This window comes from Hyla sarda, chromosome 7 (genome assembly GCF_029499605.1).
Source record: "Hyla sarda isolate aHylSar1 chromosome 7, aHylSar1.hap1, whole genome shotgun sequence".
Taxonomy (NCBI): Eukaryota; Metazoa; Chordata; class Amphibia; order Anura; family Hylidae; genus Hyla; species Hyla sarda.
This window is the reverse complement of record NC_079195.1, coordinates 31,301,638-31,324,533: the sequence shown is the minus strand read 5'-3', so window position 1 is coordinate 31,324,533 and position 22,896 is coordinate 31,301,638. Positions and strand designations below refer to the sequence as shown.

Below are 22,896 nucleotides of genomic sequence, written 5' to 3'. Positions count from 1 at the left end.
TACAGGGGAGAACTTCCTCCCTCACTCCGCTATACACAGCCCAGAGCAGTTCAGTGTGAGATGAGCTATGATTGGCTAAGGCTGCAAAATGTTTGAGGTTAGGTTTTGTCTTGGTTCAGAAAATGCCACAAAGACGCCACAACAACCGCACAGCATTTATTTTTATTTTTTTTTAGGGAAAAACAGAGGCAATGGCCAGATGTTAGCTAAAAGGGAGTAGGGAATTCTGAAACCCCAAACCCACTTGGTGCTTTCTCCTTTGGCCTTTTTTCCCACTCATCTTTAGCTTTTTTCGGTGGTTTAGGGCTCAGTGGCAGTTTTCCAAAATCACAACATGTTGAGAGTATAGCATTTTTTTTTTTTTTTTTTTTTAAATCTTGGGGGTTTTCTACCATAGAAGTCTATGGGATGAAAAAAAATTTTTTTTTTTTTATTTTTTTGTAAATTTTTGATAACCTAAGTCAAACAAAATGTTCTTGCTCTTCTCACTTGGCCGGTCAAAAGTCTCACAGAAAAGTGCCTAGTCACATGTGCGACATTTGAGAGACAAATTATAAGCAAAAAAATTCTACTAAATGCTTTTCTAAATGTCCCCCACTATGTGCTTCTCCCATTTTGCAGATTAAATACACCCACTGGAGTGTGATTTATCCATATTTAAAGGGATATTCCACCCATAGACATCTATTGTGGTGTGACATCATGAGGGGGCGTCGCGTGACGTCGCATCTCCAGTCCGGGAAATCCAGCGTTTCTGCAACTGGAGCAAATGGCGTGTGCAGCAGGGAGATCACGGGGAGGGGGTCCCAGCGGGAGGACTACAGCATTCAGACATCATATAAGATGTACAAACAAAATGTAAAGGAATTCCAGCTCACCACCTCGTAGTAGTGCACGGATCGGTGCCCGGCATGGCACTCCAACGTAGAACAGAAGAGCAATGATCCAGCACTTAAAAATACGAAAAAGCTTTATTGAAGATCACTGGACACAGGTAAAACCGACCATACCAGCAGACGCGTTTCGAGCGCATGCGCTCGAAACGCGTCTGATGGTATGGTCGGTTTTACCTGTGTCCAGTGATCTTAAAAATACGAAAAAGCTTTATTGAAGATCACTGGACACAGGTTAAACTGACCTGAGAAGCAATCAGATCATTATACAAGATTGTAGATGTGCACCATGTCTGTTTTCTAACCGAATTCACAGATTTGTAAATTACTTCTATAAAAAAAAAATCTTAATCTTTCCAGTACTTATTAGCTGCTGAATACTACAGAGGAAATTCTTTTCTTTTTGAAACACAGAGCTCTCTGCTGAATCACGAGCACAGTGCTCTCTGCTGACATCTCTGTCCATTTTAGGAACTGTCCAGAGCAGCATATGTTTTCTATGGGGATTTTCTCCTACTCTGGACAGTTCTTAAAATGGACAGAGATGTCAGCAGAGAGCTCTGTGTTCCAAAAAGAAAATAATTTCCTCTGTAGCACAGTGGTCCCTCAACATATGATGATAATTGGTTCCAGGAGAACCATCATATGTTGAAAACATCATATGTCGAGTAAATATGTCTATGTAAAAATGGTAATTGGTTCTGGGGCCTCGGAACCATTGTATGTTGAATCCATATCTCTATGGGAAACTGCTAATTGGTTCTGGGATGACCATTGTATGTGGAGTGTATGGGGAGTGTTTAACAAACCAGGGTGCCTCCAGCTGTTGCACAACTACAACTCCCAGCATGTATGTACAGCCATTGACTGTCTGGGCATGCTGGGAGTTATACTTTTGCAACAGCTGGAGGCACACTGATAGGGAAACATTGATGTATGGGGTGTATAGTGTGTCTATGTATTGTATGTGATATGTGATACCACATACAGTACTGTACAGTTCTTTAAATACCTTCAGGGGGGACAGAATGTCCTCCATTACCATCCTGCCGACTACAGCTCTATAGGAAAGGAAGGGGAGGGCAGCCAGCAGCTCATTGGATGCCTGCAGCAAGATGCTCCAGGCTATTGGCTATGGCTGCACTGGGGGGGCGGGGCTTACACTGAGCTCACAGTGGAAGCCTGTATGAGTTAGCAGGACAGCATGTGAGTAACAGGAGGCAGAACGGGGCACACGGGGCACATTAAACAACTATCTGTCAGTTACTGAAGTTGTCAGGGCTGTCAGATAGCTGTTTGTACGATGGACCCGACACACAGCAGCATCATATGTCGAGGCTGCCTTCAACAATGGGCTCTGAGAGGCCATCATATGTTGAAATTATCATATGTCGGGCCATCATAAGTAGCTTATAAGTACTGGAAGGATTAAGGTTTTTTAATAGAAGTAATTTACAAATCTGTTGAGCCAGTTGATTTAAAAAAGTTTTCCACTGGAGTACCCCTTTAAAATGGTAATGCAGCGGTCGGACCCCCCACGATCAGCCATTCATCATAGGGGATGAGTCTGTTTCGTAGACAGACTGCAGTTTGCGGCCCCTGCTGCTTCATTCATAGAGATGACGTCACCGCTATATAAGCGTCTGCCGGGTGAACGAGGGAGCGATGGGCTTCAGCTGCAGACATGGCCGGAGAGACGTGAGTGACACACAGCGCATAACATCTTCTACATCCTATAGATATAACGTCACAACATCTTCTACATCCTATAGATATAATGTCACAACATCTTCTACATCCTATATATATAACGTCACAATATCTTCTACATCCTATAGATATAACGTCACAACATCTTCTACATCCTATAGATATATCGTCACAACATCTTCTACATCCTATAGATATAACGTCACAACATCTTCTACATCCTATAGATATAACGTCACAACATCTTCTACATCCTATAGATATAACGCCACAACATCTTCTACATCCTATAGATATAACGCCACAACATCTTCTACATCCTATAGATATAACGTCACAACATCTTCTACATCCTATAGATATAACGTCACAACATCTTCTACATCCTATAGATATAACGTCACAACATCTTCTACATCCTATAGATATAACGTCACAACATCTTCTACATCCTATAGATATAACGCCACAACATCTTCTACATCCTATAGATATAACGCCACAACATCTTCTACATCCTATAGATATAACGCCACAACATCTTCTACATCCTATAGATATAACGCCACAACATCTTCTACATCCTATAGATATAACGCCACAACATCTTCTACATCCTATAGATATAACGTCACAACATCTACATCCTATAGATATAACGTCACATCTTCTACATCCTATAGATATAACGCCACAACATCTTCTACATCCTATAGATAACGTCACAACATCTTCTACATCCTATAGATATAACGTCACAACATCTTCTACATCCTATAGATATAACGTCACAACATCTTCTACATCCTATAGATATAACGTCACAACATCTTCTACATCCTATAGATATAACGTCACAACATCTTCTACATCCTATAGATATAACGTCACAACATCTACATCCTATAGATATAACGTCACAACATCTTCTACATCCTATAGATATAACGTCACAACATCTTCTACATCCTATAGATATAACGTCACAACATCTTCTACATCCTATAGATATAACGTCACAACATCTTCTACATCCTATAGATATAACGTCACAACATCTTCTACATCCTATAGATATAACGTCACAACATCTTCTACATCCTATATATATATTGTCACAAGACTTGGGCTGGGCAAGAGCTCATACTCTGCCAACCACTCACTGACATGTACACTCTAATGATTCTAAGAAGTTATCAGCAGCTGCAGAGGTATCATTTTCCAGCTGCTGTATGATCATAATACATCTTATCTGCTGCAGAACCTCATAATACCAACCTCAGCTGCTGCAGAACCTCATAATACATCAGATACTAAAGAATATTATAATACACACCTCATAATATCAACCTCAGCTGCTGCAGAACCTCATAATACACACCTCAGATACTGAAGAATATCTTAATACACCTCAGCTGCTGCAAAACATCATAAAACATGTCAGCTGTTGCAGAACCTCAATACCAACTGCAGCACATCATAATACACAACTCAGCTGCTGCAGAACATCATTATTCCCAGTTTATGCAGAACATAATAATACACATCAGCTACTGGAGTATATGATATGTCAGCTGCTGTAGAACCTCATAACACACACCTCAGCTGCTGCAGAACCTAATAACACACATCTCAGCCACTGCCTGACATTATTATAATACACACCTCAGCTGCTGCAGAACCTAATAACACACATCTCAGCCACTGCCTGACATTATTATAATACACACCTCAGCTGCTGCAGAACCTAATAACACACACCTCAGCCGCTGCCTGGAATTATTATAATGCACACCTCAGCTGCTGCAGAACCTAATAACACACACACTTCAGCCGCTGCCTGACATTATTATAATACACACCTCAGCTGCTGCAGAACCTAATAACACACACCTCAGCTGCTGCGTGACATTATTATAATACACACCTCAGCTGCTGCGTGACATTATTATAATACACACCTCAGCTGCTGCAGAACCTAATAACACACACCTCAGCCGCTGCCTGACATTATTATAATACACACCTCAGCTGCTGCAGAACCTAATAACACACACCTCAGCCGCTGCCTGACATTATTATAATACACACCTCAGCTGCTGCAGAACCTCATAACACACACCTCAGCCGCTGCCTGACATTATTATAGTACACACCTCAGCTGCTGCAGAACCTAATAACACACACCTCAGCCGCTGCCTGACATTATTATAATACACACCTCAGCTGCTGCAGAACCTCATAACACACACCTCAGCCGCTGCCTGACATTATTATAATACACACCTCAGCTGCTGCAGAACCTAATAACACACACCTCAGTCGCTGCCTGACATTATTATAATACACACCTCAGCTGCTGCAGAACCTAATAACACACACCTCAGCCGCTGCCTGACATTATTATAATACACACCTCAGCTGCTGCAGAACCTCATAATACACATCTCAGTCGCTGCCTGACATTATTATAATACACACCTCAGCTGCTGCAGAACCTAATCACACACACCTCAGCCACTGCCTGACATTATTATAACACACACCTCAGCTGCTGCAGAACCTAATAACACACACCTCAGCCACTGCCTGACATTATTATAATACACACCTCAGCTGCTGCAGAACCTAATAACACACACCTCAGTCGCTGCCTGACATTATTATAATACACACCTCAGCTGCTGCAGAACCTCATAATACACACCTCAGCCGCTGCCTGACATTATTATAATACACACCTCAGCTGCTGCAGAACCTCATAATACACATCTCAGTCGCTGCCTGACATTATTATAATACACACCTCAGCTGCTGCAGAACCTTATAACACACACCTCAGCCGCTGCCTGACATTATTATAATACACACCTCAGCTGCTGCAGAACCTAATAACACACACCTCAGCCGCTGCCTGACATTATTATAATACACACCTCAGCTGCTGCAGAACCTCATAACACACACCTCAGCCACTGCCTGACATTATTATATTACACACCTCAGCTGCTGCAGAACCTAATAACACACACTTCAGCCACTGCCTGACATTATTATAATACACACCTCAGCTGCTGCAGAACCTAATAACACACACCTCAGCCGCTGCCTGACATTATTATAATACACACCTCAGCTGCTGCAGAACCTAATAACACACACCTCAGCCGCTGCCTGACATTATTATAATACACACCTCAGCTGCTGCAGAACCTAATAACACACACCTCAGCCGCTGCCTGACATTATTATAATACACACCTCAGCTGCTGCAGAACCTAATAACACACACCTCAGCCGCTGCCTGACATTATTATAATACACACCTCAGCTGCTGCAGAACCTAATAACACACACCTCAGCCGCTGCCTGACATTATTATAATACACACCTCAGCTGCTGCAGAACCTAATAACACACATCTCAGTCGCTGCCTCACATTATTATAATACACACCTCAGCTGCTGCAGAACCTAATAACACACACCTCAGCCGCTGCCTGACATTATTATAATACACACCTCTGCTGCTGCAGAACCTAATAACACACACCTCAGTCGCTGCCTCACATTATTATAATACACACCTCAGCTGCTGCAGAACCTAATAACACACATCTCAGCCGCTGCCTGACATTATTATAATACACACCTCAGCTGCTGCAGAACCTAATAACACACACCTCAGTCGCTGCCTGACATTATTATAATACACACCTCAGCCGCTGCAGAACCTAATAACACACACCTCAGTCGCTGCCTGACATTATTATAATACACACCTCAGCTGCTGCAGAACCTCATAACACACACCTCAGCCGCTGCCTGACATTATTATATTACACACCTCAGCTGCTGCAGAACCTCATAATACACATTTCAGTCGCTGCCTGACATTATTATAATACACACCTCAGCTGCTGCAGAACCTAATAACACACACCTCAGCCGCTGCAGAACTTCTATATGGAAATGCAGGGTGTAAGTTGCAGAATGGCCTCTATTGCTGGAAATAATTCAGTAGAACTCAGTTCATGTAATAGATATATATGACAATTCCCTAATATAATATTTTAGGTACCTGTATGGGCAGTGGTCTCCAAACTGTGGACCTCCAGCTGTTGCAAAACTACAACTCTCAGCATGCCCGGACAGCCAAAGGCTGTCCGGGCATGCTGAGAGTTGTAGTTTTGCAACAGCTGGAGGTCCACAGTTTGGAGACCACTGCTATAGGGTACTAGGATACTGTTTTAGCTCCTGGGCCCCCTCCCCTATGTAAAATGTGTAACTGGGTCCCAATCTACCATTTATAACACAGACTCATTGGGCCCTTAATGAACCAGGGCCCAGCTGCAGCTGCTTCCACTGTGGCCCCTATAGCGACACCATCAGCAATGGAAATCAGTACATATCGGGGGAGATTTATCAAAACCTGTGTAAAGGAAGAGTGGTGCAGTTGCCCATAGCAACCAATCAGATCGCTTCTTTCATTTTCCATAGGCCTCTTTAAAAATGAAAGAAGAAATCTGATTGGTTGCTATGGGCAACTGCACCGCTCTTCGTCAACACAGGTTTTGATAAATCTCCCCCATTGTGTATTATTTTACTCCCTTTTTTTTTTTTTACCCCTCAGGTCGCCCCCTACTGTTGCTTTCAGGTCCAACCATCCGGAGCCAGAACACAACATCAGCGGAGACCGAAGGCTCAGTGTTACTCAGGAACAACTCCATGAGGTGAATAGTGTGCAGAGGATTGATTCATCCCTCATTGTATCTGCTTCTGGGAAAGCTGGGTGGCAAGTAGAGATGAGCGAACTTACAGTAAATTCGATTCGTCACGAACTTCTCGGCTCGGCGGTCGCTGACTTTTCCTGCATAAATTAGTTCAGCTTTCCAATGCTCCGGTGGGCTGGAAAAGGTGGATACAGTCCTAGGAAAGAGTCTGCAAGGACTGTATCCACCTTTTCCAGCCCACAGGAGCACCTGAAAGCTAAACTAATTTATGCAGGATAAGTCATCAACTGCCGAGCCGAGAAGTTCGTGACGAATCGAATTTACTGTAAGTTCGCTCATCTCTAGTGGCAAGCATAACGGCCATCCTGACAACCCCATTATCCTTTCCGAGACTCCTGAACAGCAGAAATGTCTGTGTAATGTCCCAGTACAGGACATGGTCCTGCACTACACTTAGGCCCTGTCCAGGTTGAGTCCCTCGGTGACCTGGGGGCTCTCCTGCAGTGTCTCCCCTGCTGTTAGTATAATGTTATTAAGGGTATATTCACACTACGGAATTCCCGCGGAATTCCACGGGCGGAATTCCGCAAGCGGAATTCCGCGGTGTGAACTTAAAGGGGTACTCCGGTGAAAACCTTTTTTCTTTTAAATCAACTGGCTCCGGAAAGTTAAACAGATTTGTAAATTACACTGCGGCACTGCGTGAGTGTGCTGGATTTGGAACGGCAGGTAGGAGTTGGTGTAGCTGTAATGCCTCAGGTGGTGCTCAGATAATGCAAGCAAAGTTCATAGTATCCGTGAAGAGAAATGGAAATATCGGCACTCACCAGTGTGGCTGCAGGGTCTTCTTTATTGAGACATACTCACATGCGGGGTACAGAAGAGAGGGGAGTGGGGGGACAAGTGGTGGCGATCGAGCTCTAGTTTCACACACTTGGTGTGCTTCGTCCGGACTCTCATCTCCCTGTGTATCACCTCATCCTGGTCTAATGTATCTGAGCGTTCTCATCTCCCTGTGTATCACCTCATCCTGCTCTAATGTATCTGAGCGCTCTCATCTCCCTGTGTATCACCTCATCCTGCTCTAATGTATCTAAGCTCTCTCATCTCCCAGTGTATCACCTCATCCTGCTCTAATGTATCTGAGCTCTCTCATCTCCCGGGTATCACCTCCTTCTGCTCTAATGTATCTGAGCCCTCTCATCTCCCTGTGTATCACCTCATCCTGCTCTATTGTATCTGAGCGCTCTCATCTCCCTGTGTATCACCTCATCCTGCTCTAATGTATCTGAGCGCTCTCATCTCCCTGTGTATCACCTCATCCTGCTCTAATGTATCTAAGCTCTCTCATCTCCCAGTGTATCACCTCATCCTGCTCTAATGTATCTGAGCGCTCTCATCTCCCTGTGTATCACCTCATCCTGCTCTATCGTATCTGAGCGCTCTCATCTCCCTGTGTATCACCTCATCCTGCTCTAATGTATCTGAGCTCTCTCATCTCCCGGGTATCACCTCCTTCTGCTCTAATGTATCTGAGCCCTCTCATCTCCCTGTGTATCACCTCATCCTGCTCTATTGTATCTGAGCGCTCTCATCTCCCTGTGTATCACCTCATCCTGCTCTAATGTTTCTGAGCGCTCTCATCTCCCTGTGTATCATCTCATCCTGCTCTAATGTATCTGAGCGCTCTCATCTCCCTGTGTATCACCTCATCCTGCTCTATCGTATCTGAGCGCTCTCATCTCCCTGTGTATCACCTCATCCTGCTCTAATGTATCTGAGCGCTCTCATCTCCCTGTGTATCACCTCATCCTGGTCTAATGTATCTGAGCGCTCTCATCTCCCTGTGTATCACCTCATCCTGGTCTAATGTGTCTGAGCTCTCTCATCACCCTGTGTATCACCTCATTCTGCTCTAATGTATCTGAGCTCTCTCATCTCCCTGTGTATCACCTCATCCTGCTCTATCGTATCTGAGCGCTCTCATCTCCCTGTGTATCACCTCATCCTGCTCTATCATATCTGAGCGCTCTCATCTCCCTGTGTATCACCTCATCCTGCTCTAATGTATCTGAGCGCTCTCATCTCCTTGTGTATCACCTCATCCTGCTCTAATGTATCTGAGCCCACTCATCTCCCTGTGTATCACCTCATCCTGCTCTAATGTATCTGAGCGCTTCTTCTCCCTGTGTATCACCTCATCCTGCTCTATTGTATCTGAGCGCTCTCATCTCCCTGTGTATCACCTCATCCTGCTCTAATGTATCTGAGCCCACTCATCTCCCTGTGTATCACCTCATCCTGCTCTAATGTATCTGAGCTCTCTCATCTCCCTGTGTATCACCTCATCCTGCTCTATTGTATCTGAGCTCTCTCATCTCCCGGGTATCACCTCATCCTGCTCTAATGTATCTGAGCGCTCTCATCTTCCTGTGTATCACCTAATCCTGGTCTGATGTGTCTGAGCTCTCTCATCTCCCTGTGTATCACCTCATCCTGCTCTAATGTATCTGAGCCCACTCATCTCCCTGTGTATCACCTCATCCTGCTCTAATTTATCTGAGCTCTCTCATCTCCCTGTGTATCACCTCATCCTGCTCTATTGTATCTGAGCTCTCTCATCTCCCTGTGTATCACCTCATCCTGCTCTAATGTATCTGAGCACTCTCATCTCCCTGTGTATCACCTCATCCTGCTCTAATGTATCTGAGCGCTCTCATCTCCCTGTGTATCACCTCATCCTGCTCTAATGTATCTGAGCGCTCTCATCTCCCTGTGTATCACCTCATCCTGCTCTATCGTATCTGAGCGCTCTCATCTCCCTCGGTATCACCTCAGCCTGCTCTAATGTATCTGAGCGCTCTCATCTCCCTGTGTATCACCTCATCCTGCTCTATCGTATCTGAGCGCTCTCATCTCCCTCGGTATCACCTCAGCCTGCTCTAATGTATCTGAGCGCTCTCATCTCCCTGTGTATCACCTCAGCCTGCTCTATCGTATCTGAGCGCTCTCATCTCCCTCGGTATCACCTCATCCTGCTCTATCGTATCTGAGCGCTCTCATCTCCCTGTGTATCACCTCATCCTGCTCTATTGTATCTGAGCGCTCTCATCTCCCTGTGTATCACCTCATCCTGGTCTAATGTGTCTGAGCTCTCTCATCTCCCTGTGTATCACCTCATCCTGCTCTAATGTATCTGAGCGCTCTCATCTCCCTGTGTATCACCTCATCCTGCTCTAATGTATCTGAGCGCTCTCATCTCCCTGTGTATCACCTCATCCTGCTCTAATGTATCTGAGCGCTCTCATCTCCCTGTGTATCACCTCATCCTGCTCTAATGTATCTGAGCGCTCTTATCTCCCTGTGTATCACCTCATCCTGCTCTAATGTATCTGAGCCCACTCATCTCCCTGTGTATCACCTCATCCTGCTCTAATGTATCTGAGCTCTCTCATCTCCCTGTGTATCACCTCATCCTGGTCTAATGTGTCTGAGCTCTCTCATCACCCTGTGTATCACCTCATCCTGCTCTAATGTATCTGAGCTCTCTCATCTCCCTGTGTATCACCTCATCCTGCTCTATCGTATCTGAGCGCTCTCATCTCCCTGTGTATCACCTCATCCTGCTCTATCGTATCTGAGCGCTCTCATCTCCCTGTGTATCACCTCATCCTGCTCTAATGTATCTGAGCGCTCTCATCTCCCTGTGTATCACCTCATCCTGCTCTAATGTATCTGAGCGCTCTCATCTCCCTGTGTATCACCTCATCCTGCTCTTATGTTTCTGAGCGCTCTCATCTCCCTGTGTATCACCTCATCCTGCTCTAATGTATCTGAGCGCTCTTATCTCCCTGTGTATCACTTCATCCTGCTCTAATGTATCTGAGCCCACTCATCTCCCTGTGTATCACCTCATCCTGCTCTAATGTATCTGAGCGCTCTTATCTCCCTGTGTATCACCTCATCCTGCTCTAATGTATCTGTGCCCTCTCATCTCCCTGTGTATCACCTCATCCTGCTCTAATGTATCTGAGCCCTCTCATCTCCCTGTGTATCACCTCATCCTGCTCTATCGTATCTGAGCTCTCTCATCTCCCTGTGTATCACCTCATCCTGCTCTATCGTATCTGAGCGCTCTCATCTCCCTGTGTATCACCTCATCCTGCTCTAATGTATCTGAGCCCTCTCATCTCCCTGTGTATCACCTCATCCTGCTCTAATGTATCTGAGCTCTCTCATCTCCCTGTGTATCACCTCATCCTGGTCTAATGTGTCTGAGCTCTCTCATCACCCTGTGTATCACCTCATCCTGCTCTAATGTATCTGAGCTCTCTCATCTCCCTGTGTATCACCTCATCCTGCTCTATCGTATCTGAGCGCTCTCATCTCCCTGTGTATCACCTCATCCTGCTCTATCGTATCTGAGCGCTCTCATCTCCCTGTGTATCACCTCATCCTGCTCTAATGTATCTGAGCGCTCTCATCTCCCTGTGTATCACCTCATCCTGCTCTAATGTATCTGAGCCCACTCATCTCCCTGTGTATCACCTCATCCTGCTCTAATGTATCTGAGCTCTCTCATCTCCCTGTGTATCACCTCATCCTGCTCTATTGTATCTGAGCGCTCTCATCTCCCTGTGTATCACCTCATCCTGCTCTAATGTATCTGAGCGCTCTCATCTCCCTGTGTATCACCTCATCCTGCTCTAATGTATCTGAGCGCTCTCATCTCCCTGTGTATCACCTCATCCTGCTCTAATGTATCTGAGCCCTCTCATCTCCCTGTGTATCACCTCATCCTGCTCTAATGTATCTGAGCGCTCTCATCTCCCTGTGTATCACCTCATCCTGCTCTAATGTATCTGAGCCCACTCATCTCCCTGTGTATCACCTCATCCTGCTCTATTGTATCTGAGCTCTCTCATCTCCCTGTGTATCACCTCATCCTGCTCTAATGTATCTGAGCACTCTCATCTCCCTGTGTATCACCTCATCCTGCTCTATCGTATCTGAGCGCTCTCATCTCCCTGTGTATCACCTCATCCTGCTCTATCGTATCTGAGCGCTCTCATCTCCCTCGGTATCACCTCATCCTGCTCTAATGTATCTGAGCGCTCTCATCTCCCTGTGTATCACCTCATCCTGCTCTATCGTATCTGAGCGCTCTCATCTCCCTGTGTATCAGCTCATCCTGCTCTATTGTATCTGAGCGCTCTCATCTCCCTGTGTATCACCTCATCCTGCTCTAATGTATCTGAGCGCTCTCATCTCCCTGTGTATCACCTCATCCTGCTCTAATGTATCTGAGCTCTCTCATCTCCCTGTGTATCACCTCATCCTGCTCTAATGTATCTGAGCCCACTCATCTCCCTGTGTATCACCTCATCCTGGTCTAATGTGTCTGAGCTCTCTCATCTCCCTGTGTATCACCTCATCCTGCTCTAATGTATCTGAGCGCTCTCATCTCCCTGTGTATCACCTCATCCTGCTCTAATGTATCTGAGCGCTCTCATCTCCCTGTGTATCACCTCATCCTGCTCTAATGTATCTGAGCGCTCTCATCTCCCTGTGTATCACCTCATCCTGCTCTATCGTATCTGAGCGCTCTCATCTCCCTGTGTATCACCTCATCCTGCTCTATTGTATCTGAGCGCTCTCATCTCCCTGTGTATCACCTCATCCTGCTCTATTGTATCTGAGCGCTCTCATCTCCCTGTGTATCACCTCATCCTGTTCTATCGTATCTGAGCGTTCTCATCTCCCCGTGTATCACCTCATCCTGCTCTATTGTATCTGAGCTCTCTCTTCTCCCTGTGTATCACCTCATCCTGCTCTATCGTATCTGAGCGCTCTCATCTCCCTGTGTATCACCTCATCCTGCTCTATCGTATCTGAGCTCTCTCATCTCCCTGTGTATCACCTCATCCTGCTCTATTGTATCTGAGCTCTCTCATCTCCCTGTGTATCACCTCATCCTTCTCTAATGTATCTGAGCTCTCTCATCTCCCTGTGTATCACCTCATCCTGCTCTAATGTATCTGAGTGTTCTCATCTCCCCGTGTATCACCTCATCCTGCTCTAATGTATCTGAGCACTCTCATCTCCCTGTGTATCACCTCATCCTGCTCTATTGTATCTGAGCGCTCTCATCTCCCTGTGTATCACCTCATCCTGCTGTAATGTATCTGAGCCCTCTCATCTCCCTGTGTATCACCTCATCCTGCTCTATTGTATCTGAGCTCTCTCCTCTCCCTGTGTATCACCTCATCGTGCTCTAATGTATCTGAGCGCTCTAATCTCCCTGTGTATCACCTCATCCTGCTCTAATGTATCTGAGCTCTCTCATCTCCCTGTGTATCACCTCATCCTGCTCTAATGTATCTGAGCTCTCTCATCTCCCTGTGTATCACCTCATCCTGCTCTATTGTATCTGAGCGCTCTCATCTCCCTGTGTATCACCTCATCCTGCTCTATCGTATCTGAGCTCTCTCATCTCCCTGTGTATCACCTCATCCTGCTCTATTGTATCTGAGCCCTCTCATCTCCCTGTGTATCACCTCATCCTGCTCTATCGTATCTGAGCGCTCTCATCTCCCTGTGTATCACCTCATCCTGCTCTAATGTATCTGTGCCCTCTCATCTCCCTGTGTATCACCTCATCCTGCTCTAATGTATCTGAGCCCTCTCATCTCCCTGTGTATCACCTCATCCTGCTCTATCGTATCTGAGCTCTCTCATCTCCCTGTGTATCACCTCATCCTGCTCTATCGTATCTGAGCGCTCTCATCTCCCTGTGTATCACCTCATCCTGCTCTATCGTATCTGAGCTCTCTCATCTCCCTGTGTATCACCTCATCCTGCTCTAATGTATCTGAGCGCTCTCATCTCCCTGTGTATCACCTCATCCTGCTCTATCGTATCTGAGCGCTCTCATCTCCCTGTGTATCACCTCATCCTGCTCTTTCGTATCTGAGCGCTCTCATCTCCCTGTGTATCACCTCATCCTGCTCTATTGTATCTGAGCACTCTCATCTCCCTGTGTATCACCTCATCCTGCTCTATTGTATCTGAGCGCTATCATCTCCCTGTGTATCACCTCATCCTTCTCTATTGTATCTGAGCGCTCTCATCTCCCTGTGTATCATGTCATCCTGCTCTATCGTATCTGAGCTCTCATCTCCCTGTGTATCACCTCATCCTGCTCTAATGTATCTGAGCCCTCTCATCTCCCTGTGTATCACCTCATCCTGCTCTAATGTATCTGAGCTCTCTCATCTCCCTGTGTATCACCTCATCCTGCTCTATCGTATCTGAGCGCTCTCATCTCCCTGTGTATCACCTCATCCTGCTCTAATGTATCTGAGCTCTCTCATCTCCCTGTGTATCACCTCATCCTGCTCTAATGTATCTGAGCCCTCTCATCTCCCTGTGTATCACTAATCCTGCTCTAAGGTATCTGAGCCCTCTCATCTCCCTGTGTATCACCTCATCCTGCTCTAATGTATCTGAACGCTCTCATCTCCCTGTGTATCACCTCATCCTGCTCTAATGTATCTGAGCGCTCTCATCTCCCTGTGTATCACGTCATCCTGCTCTAATGTATCTGAGCTCTCTCATCTCCCTGTGTATCACCTCATCCTGCTCTAATGTATCTGAGTGTTCTCATCTCCCTGTGTATCACCTCATCCTGCTCTAATGTATCTGAGCCCTCTCATCTCCCTGTGTATCACCTCATCCTGCTCTATTGTATCTGAGCTCTCTCATCTCCCTGTGTATCACTTCATCCTGCTCTAATGTATCTGAGCGCTCTCATCTCCCCGTTTATCACCTCATCCTGCACTATTGTATCTGAGCGCTCTCATCTCCCTGTGTATCACCTCATCCTGCTCTAATGTATCTGAGCGCTCTCATCTCCCTGTGTATCACCTCATCCTGCTCTAATGTATCTGAGCGCTCTCATCTCCCTGTGTATCACCTCATCCTGCTCTATTGTATCTGAGCTCTCTCATCTCCCTGTGTATCACCTCATCCTGCTCTAATGTATCTGAGCGCTCTCATCTCCCTGTGTATCACGTCATCCTGCTCTAATGTATCTGAGCTCTCTCATCTCCCTGTGTATCACCTCATCCTGCTCTAATGTATCTGAGCCCTCTCATCTCCCTGTGTATCACCTCATCCTGCTCTAATGTATCTGAGCTCTCTCTTCTCCCCGTGTATCACCTCATCCTGCTCTATTGTATCTGAGCGCTCTCATCTCCCCGTGTATCACCTCATCCTGCTCTAATGTATCTGAGCGCTCTCATCTCCCTGTGTATCACCTCATCCTGCTCTATTGTATCTGAGCTCTCTCATCTCCCTGTGTATCACCTCATCCTGCTCTAATGTATCTGAGCTCTCTCATCTCCCTGTGTATCACCTCATCCTGCTCTAATGTATCTGAGTGTTCTCATCTCCCTGTGTATCACCTCATCCTGCTCTAATGTCTCTGAGCTCTCTCATCTCCCTGTGTATCACCTCATCCTGCTCTAATGTATCTGAGCCCTCTCATCTCCCTGTGTATCACCTCATCCTGCTCTATTGTATCTGAGCTCTCTCATCTCCCTGTGTATCACTTCATCCTGCTCTAATGTATCTGAGCCCTCTCATCTCCCCGTTTATCACCTCATCCTGCTCTATCGTATCTGAGCGCTCTCATCTCCCTGTGTATCACCTCATCCTGCTCTAATGTATCTGAGCGCTCTCATCTCCCTGTGTATCACCTCATCCTGCTCTAATGTATCTGAGCGCTCTCATCTCCCTGTGTATCACCTCATCCTGCTCTATTGTATCTGAGCTCTCTCATCTCCCTGTGTATCACCTCATCCTGCTCTAATGTATCTGAGCGCTCTCATCTCCCTGTGTATCACCTCATCCTGCTCTAATGTATCTGAGCGCTCTCATCTCCCTGTGTATCACCTCATCCTGCTCTATTGTATCTGAGCGCTCTCATCTCCCTGTGTATCACCTCATCCTGTTCTATCGTATCTGAGCGCTCTCATCTCCCCGTGTATCACCTCATCCTGCTCTATTGTATCTGAGCGCTCTCATCTCCCTGTGTATCACCTCATCCTGCTCTATTGTATCTGAGCGCTCTCATCTCCCTGTGTATCACCTCATCCTGCTCTAATGTATCTGAGCTCTCTCATCTCCCTGTGTATCACCTCATCCTGCTCTAATGTATCTGAGTGTTCTCATCTCCCTGTGTATCACCTCATCCTGCTCTAATGTATCTGAGCTATCTCATCTCCCTGTGTATCACCTCATCCTGCTCTAATGTATCTGAGTGTTCTCATCTCCCTGTCTATCACCTCATCCTGCTCTATTGTATCTGAGCTCTCTCATCTCCCTGTGTATCACCTCATCCTGCTCTAATGTATCTGAGCTCTCTCATCTCCCTGTGTATCACCTCATCCTGCTCTATCGTATCTGAGCGCTCTCATCTCCCTGTGTATCACCTCATCCTGCTCTAATGTATCTGAGCTATCTCATCTCCCTGTGTATCACCTCATCCTGCTCTAATGTATCTGAGTGTTCTCATCTCCCTGTGTATCACCTCATCCTGCTCTATTGTATCTGAGCGCTCTCATCTCCCTGTGTATCACCTCATCCTGCTCTAATGTATCTGAGCTCTCTCATCTCCCTGTGTATCACCTCATCCTGCTCTATCGTATCTGAGCTCTCTCCTCTCCCTGTGTATCACCTCCTTCTGCTCTAATGTATCTGAGCGCTCTCATCTCCCTGTGTATCACGTCATCCTGCTCTAATGTATCTGAGCTCTCTCATCTCCCTGTGTATCACCTCATCCTGCTCTAATGTATCTGAGCCCTCTCATCTCCCTGTGTATCACCTCATCCTGCTCTAATGTATCTGAGCTTTCTTGCCTCTTCTCACCCCACAGGTTGTGAATATTATGAAAGCAAATGTGGATAAAGTTGTAGAAGTCGACATCTCAGAATTAGAATACAGCAGCGCCGCAGAAGAATGGAGGAGGAAATACTGGAGGAAGAACTGCAAGGTGTGAGAGAGAGTGCGAGACAGAAAGAGAGGGAGAGAGAGAGAGAGTGCGAGACAGAAAGAGAGGGAGAGAGAGAGAGAGTGCGAGACAGAAAGAGAGGGAGAGAGAGAGAGAGTGCGAGACAGAAAGAGAGGGAGAGAGAGAGTGCGAGACAGAAAGAGAGGGAGAGAGAGAGAGAGTGCGAGACAGAAAGAGAGGGAGAGAGAGAGAGAGTGCGAGACAGAAAGAGAGGGAGAGAGAGAGTGCGAGACAGAAAGAGAGGGAGAGAGAGAGAGAGTGCGAGACAGAAAGAGAGGGAGAGAGAGAGTGCGAGACAGAAAGAGAGGGAGAGAGAGAGAGAGTGCGAGACAGAAAGAGAGGGAGAGAGAGAGAGAGAGTGCGAGACAGAAAGAGAGGGAGAGAGAGAGAGAGAGAGAGAGAGAGAAAGAGAGGGAGAGAGAGAGAGAGTGCGAGACAGAAAGAGAGAGAGAGAGGGAGAGGGAGAGAGGGAGAGAGGGAGAGAGGGAGAGAGAGAGAGAATAAAAGAGTAAAAAAGAGAAAGCAAAAGGGAGAAACAAAGAGAGGGAGAAAGAGAGTAAAAGAGAGTGCAAGAAAGAGATAGAAATAAAGAGATGGAGAAAGACAGTGAAATAGAGCAAGGAAGAGAAAGTTAAAGGGGTACTCCCGTGGAAAACTTTATTTTTTATAATCAACTGGTGCAAGAAAGTTAAACAGATTTGTAAATCACATCTATTAAAAAATCTTAATCCTTCCAGTACTTTTTAGGGGCTGTATACTAAAGAGAAATCCAAAAAAGAAATGCATTTCCTCTGATGTCATGACCACAGTGCTCTCTGCTGTCCATTTTAGGAACTGTACAGAGTAGGAGAAAATCCCCATAGCAAACATATGCTGCTTTGGACAGTTCCTAAAATGGACAACAGAGGTCAGCAGAGAGCACTGTGGTCATGACATCAGAGGAAATGCATTTCTTTTTTGGATTTCTCTGTAGTATACAGCCCCTAAAATGTACTGGAAGGATTAAGATTTTTTTTAATAGAAGTAATTTACAAATCTGTTTAACTTTCTGGCACCAGTTGATTTAAAAAAAATAAAAAAGCTTTCCACGGGAGTACCCCCTTAAAGGGAATAAAAGAAAGCAAGAAAGAGTGAAGGAGATTTTCAGAGAAGGAAAGAGCAATACAGATGGAGAAATAGATTAAAAGAAAGTGAGAGAGAAATAAATACAGAGCGAGAAAGAGAGAATGAGAGAGAAAGAGAGAGGAGAAAGAGAGACGAAGAGAGGGAGAAAAGAATAAGAGAGAAAAGAAAAAGCAATAGTGAGAAATCAGCAAAAGATAGAGTGAGAATGATATGATCAGCGACAGAGAACGAGAGCATGAGAGACAGAAATGGGGAAGAAAGAGTTAAAAAATACAAGACAGACAGAGAAACTGGGAGAGAAAAAGAGAGAGACAGAGATAGAATGAGAGTAAAAAGAGGGGCGGTCAGAGAGAAAGAAATATGATAAGGGCAGGAGAGGGGAGAGACAGGGGGAAAGAGACAGAAGAAGTAAGGCTGGGTTCACATCGCGCTTTGTCCCATATGGGACCGCAGACGGCAGGGGCAGCTGAAAACGTGCGCTCCCGTATGTGGTCCCGTATGTAGTTCATTTCAATGAGCTGACGGAGTGAAACACTGACTCCGGTCGGCTCATTTTTGCCCCGTATGTGGTTTTCCACCGGACCTAAAATGGTAGTTGACCACGATTTTTGGTGCTGTAGGAAAACCACATACGGGAGCGCAAGTTTTCAGCTCCCCCTGCCGTCTGCGGTCCCCTATGGGACAAAACGTGATGTGAACCCAGCCTAAGAGAGTGCGGAGGAAAAGATATGAGAGAGATCGTAAAGAAAGATATGAGAGATGAGACAGAGAGGGAGAGTCCACTCTCAGCAGCACATATTCCTCTCCTGTCTGTTACAATGTGTCAGTGCAGTCATGATGTCTGCCCCTCTCTTCCCCAGATGCTGGTTGTTGTGGTCCTGATCTGCGCTGTCGTATTGATTATTATATGTAGTAAGTAAAATTAATATTCCCAGATCCATAAGAAAGCTTTTCAGGAGTCTCCCAAGACTATTTGCTTCCAGGCTCCACAGCGCCCTCTTCAGTCTGCTTTTTTGACATGCACAACCCCTCTTAATGGGAAACTCTGGCAATAAACATCTTATCCCTTATCCAAAGGATAGGAGATAAGATGTCTGATGACCTTGAGGATGGCAGCGTCTGGAACACAGCATTCCGTGGAGCTTCCGTGTTCGTGACGCCAAGCCCCCTCCATTCATGTCTATGGAAGGTAGCATGACATCTAGTACGTAGCTGTCACGCCTCCTCCCATAGACATGAATGGAGGGTGTGTGGCAGCTTTAGTCGCCAGTCATTCGGCACGGAATTCTCTCCGTGCATGGATGACCGGGGTTCCGCAACTGAGATCACGGGGGGCCACATTGGCAGGACACACCACAATCAGACATCTTATAAGATGTTTATCGCCGGAGTACCCCTATAAAAACAGTTCCAAGCTCCAACCTGAGCGCCAACCGCAGGAACCAAGGAGCTTCTCAGTCAATTAGTGACTTGGTTCCTAGTGGCTGAAATTCTGCCAGTCAGACACAATAATTAGAGATGTTGCTAATTGTTCGCCGGCGAACTTAGCATGTTCGCGTTCGCATCGCCGGGCGAACATATGTGAAGTTCGATTCGCCCCCTATACTTTAACATTGCGGTAAACTTTGACCCTGTGAGTCAGAGTCAGCAGACACATTACAGCCAATCAGCAGCAGTCCCTCCCTTCCAGACCCTCCTACCTCCTGCACGGACGACATTTTACCTTCATTCGGCATGCTGCAGGCTTAGAAAGTGGAGGGTCAGAGAAGCTGCTCCTGCTGTATAGGGAAAGCGATAGCTAGGTTGCTGCTAGATGGTGTATTCAGGGTCCACTTTACTCCTAAAGCACTAGTCTAACATCTGCTTTAAGAACAGCACCCAAAAAAGCCCTTTTTAGGGCTCAAATATCAGTCCGTGTGTCTTGCAACAGCTGGAGGCACCCTGGTTGGGAGGGAACCGCTGGTTAAAAGGGGTACTCCAGTATAAAACGTAATTTCCTTCAAGCAACTAACTACAGTATTAAAAGGGCTATAAGTTCAGTCTGTGTGTCTTGCAACAGCTGGAGGCACCCTGGTTGGGAGGGGACCGCTGGTTAAAAGGGGTACTCCAGTATAAAACGTAATTTCCTTCAAGCAACTAACTACAGTATTAAAAGGGCTATAAGTTCAGTCCGTGTGTCTTGCAACAGCTGGTTGGGGACCTCTGCTTAACCTGTTAAGGACATAGGACGTTCTCTAACGTCCCCACTACCTGGGCCTTAATGCCCAAGGACGTTAGAGAACGTCCTGTTGTATTTCCGGTCTCTGCCGCTCGCCGGGCAGAGATCGGAACTGGATGCCTGCTGAAATCCTTCAGCAGGCATCCAGGGCAAACGCCGAGGGGGGCCATGTAGGCCCCCCATGTCGGCGATCGCCGCAAATCGCAAGGGAAATCGCCCTTGCGATCTGCGGCGATACCGGGCTGATCGGGTCTCTGGGACCCGACCGCCCGGTAATTTCGCATGATCCCGGCTGTCACAGACAACCAGGACCATGCTGGAGTATAGGAGAGAGGTGGCAAGCCTGCCACCTCCTCCGATCCCCTGCCCCGGTACTTACCTCGTCCCTGAAGACCCGGATCCCGGCGAGGAAGATGGCGGCGGCGGCGACAGGTGAGTAGATCTTCAGCCGCGGTCGGGCCCTTTACAGCAATGCACGTCGCCGTAAAGCGACATGCATTGCTGTAATGGGACCCTGTAAACTACAACTCCCAGCATGCCCAGACAGCCCTTGGCATCTGGGCATGCTGGGAGTTGCAGTTTTGCAACAGCTGGAGGTCCACAGTTTGGAGACCACTTCCAGATGTTGCAAAACTACACATCCTCAGCATGCCCTTACTGTCCAGGCATGCTGGGAGTTGTAGTTCTGTAACATCTGGCCCTTCAGATGTTGCAGAACTACAACTCCCAGCATGCCTGGACAGTTTTGGCATACTGGGAGTTGTAGTTTTGCAACATCTGGAAGGGCACAGATTGGGAACCACTGTATTAGTGGTCTGCAAACTGTAGTCCTCCAGATGTTGCAAAACTACAACTCCCAGCATGCTGGGAGTTGTAGTTCGGCAACATCTGGCTCTAAAGATGTTGCCGAACTACTACTCCCAGCATGCCTGAGAATGCTGGGAGTTGTGGTTTTGCAACAACTGGAGGCACACTGGTTGGGAAACATTGTCTGTTTCCTAACTCAGTGTTTCCCAACCGTGTGCCTCCAGCTGTTGCAAAACTATAACTACCAGCATGCACTGATAAACTGTGCATGCTGGGAGTTGTAGTTTTGTAACAGCTGGAGGTCCCCCCCTTGTGAATGTACAGGGTACATTCACATGGGCAGGGGGCTTACAGTGAGTATCAGGCTGCAAGTTTGCGATGCAGCAAATTTTGCGCGGCAGCGGGAACTTGCTGTAATCCCCCGCCCGTGTGACTGTACCCTAAAAACACTACACTACACTACACTAACACAAAATAAAAAGTAAAAAAACACTACATATACACATACCCCTACACAGCCCCCCTCCCCTCCCCAATAAAAATGAAAAACGTCTGGTACGCCACTGTTTCCAAAATGGAGCCTCCAGCTGTTGCAAAACAACAACTCCCAGTATTGCTGGACAGCCGTTGACTGTCCAAGCATGCTGGGAGTTTTGCATCAGCTGGAGGCACCCTGTTTGGGAATCACTGGTGTAGAATACCCCTATGTCCACCCCTATGCAAATCCCTAATGCAGGCCTCAATTGCGCATGGCGCTCTTACTTTGGAGACCTGTCGTATTTCAAGGCAACAGTTTAGGGCCACATATGGGGTATCGCCGTACTCGGGAGAAATTGTGTTACAAATTTTGGGGGGCTTTTTCTCCTTTAACCCCTTATGAAAAGGTGAAGTTGGGGTCTACAACAGCATGTTAGTGTAAAAAAATAAATTTTTTACACTAACACGCTGGTGTTGCCCTATACTGTTCATTTTGACAAGAGGTAAAAGGGAAAAAAGACCCTCTAAATTTGTAATGCAACTTCTCCCGACTACGGAGATACCCCATATGTGGGCGCAAAGTGCTCTGGGGGTGCACAACAAGGCCCAGAAGGGAGAGTGCACCATGTACATTTGAGGTGATTTGCACAGGGGTGGCTGATTGTTACAGCGGTTTTGACAAACGCAAAAAAAAAAAAAAAAACACATGTGACCCCATTTCGGAAACTACACCCCTCACGGAATGTAATGAGGGGTGCAGTGAGAATTTACCCCCCACTGGTGTCTGACAGAGCTTTGGAACAGTGGGCTGTGCAAATAAAAAATTTTGTACAGCCCACTGTTCCAAAGTTCTGACAGACAC

The 22,896-nt window shown here is 46.5% G+C and overlaps 1 protein-coding gene across 1 annotated transcript in view; it reads left to right on the top strand.

Annotated features, from left to right (window-relative positions):
* The first annotated feature begins 2,554 nt into the window (after nt 1-2,554).
* The window catches only part of VAMP1 (vesicle associated membrane protein 1), a 29,477-nt gene continuing 9,135 nt past the window's right edge, over nt 2,555-22,896 (top strand). Inside the window, exons 1-4 of the mRNA XM_056529726.1 lie at nt 2,555-2,591; nt 7,236-7,335; nt 17,273-17,389; nt 19,393-19,444. Coding sequence (XP_056385701.1) covers nt 2,578-2,591; nt 7,236-7,335; nt 17,273-17,389; nt 19,393-19,444 — 283 coding nt within the window. The 5' untranslated portion in view covers nt 2,555-2,577. The remainder of the gene's footprint in view (nt 2,592-7,235; nt 7,336-17,272; nt 17,390-19,392; nt 19,445-22,896) is intronic.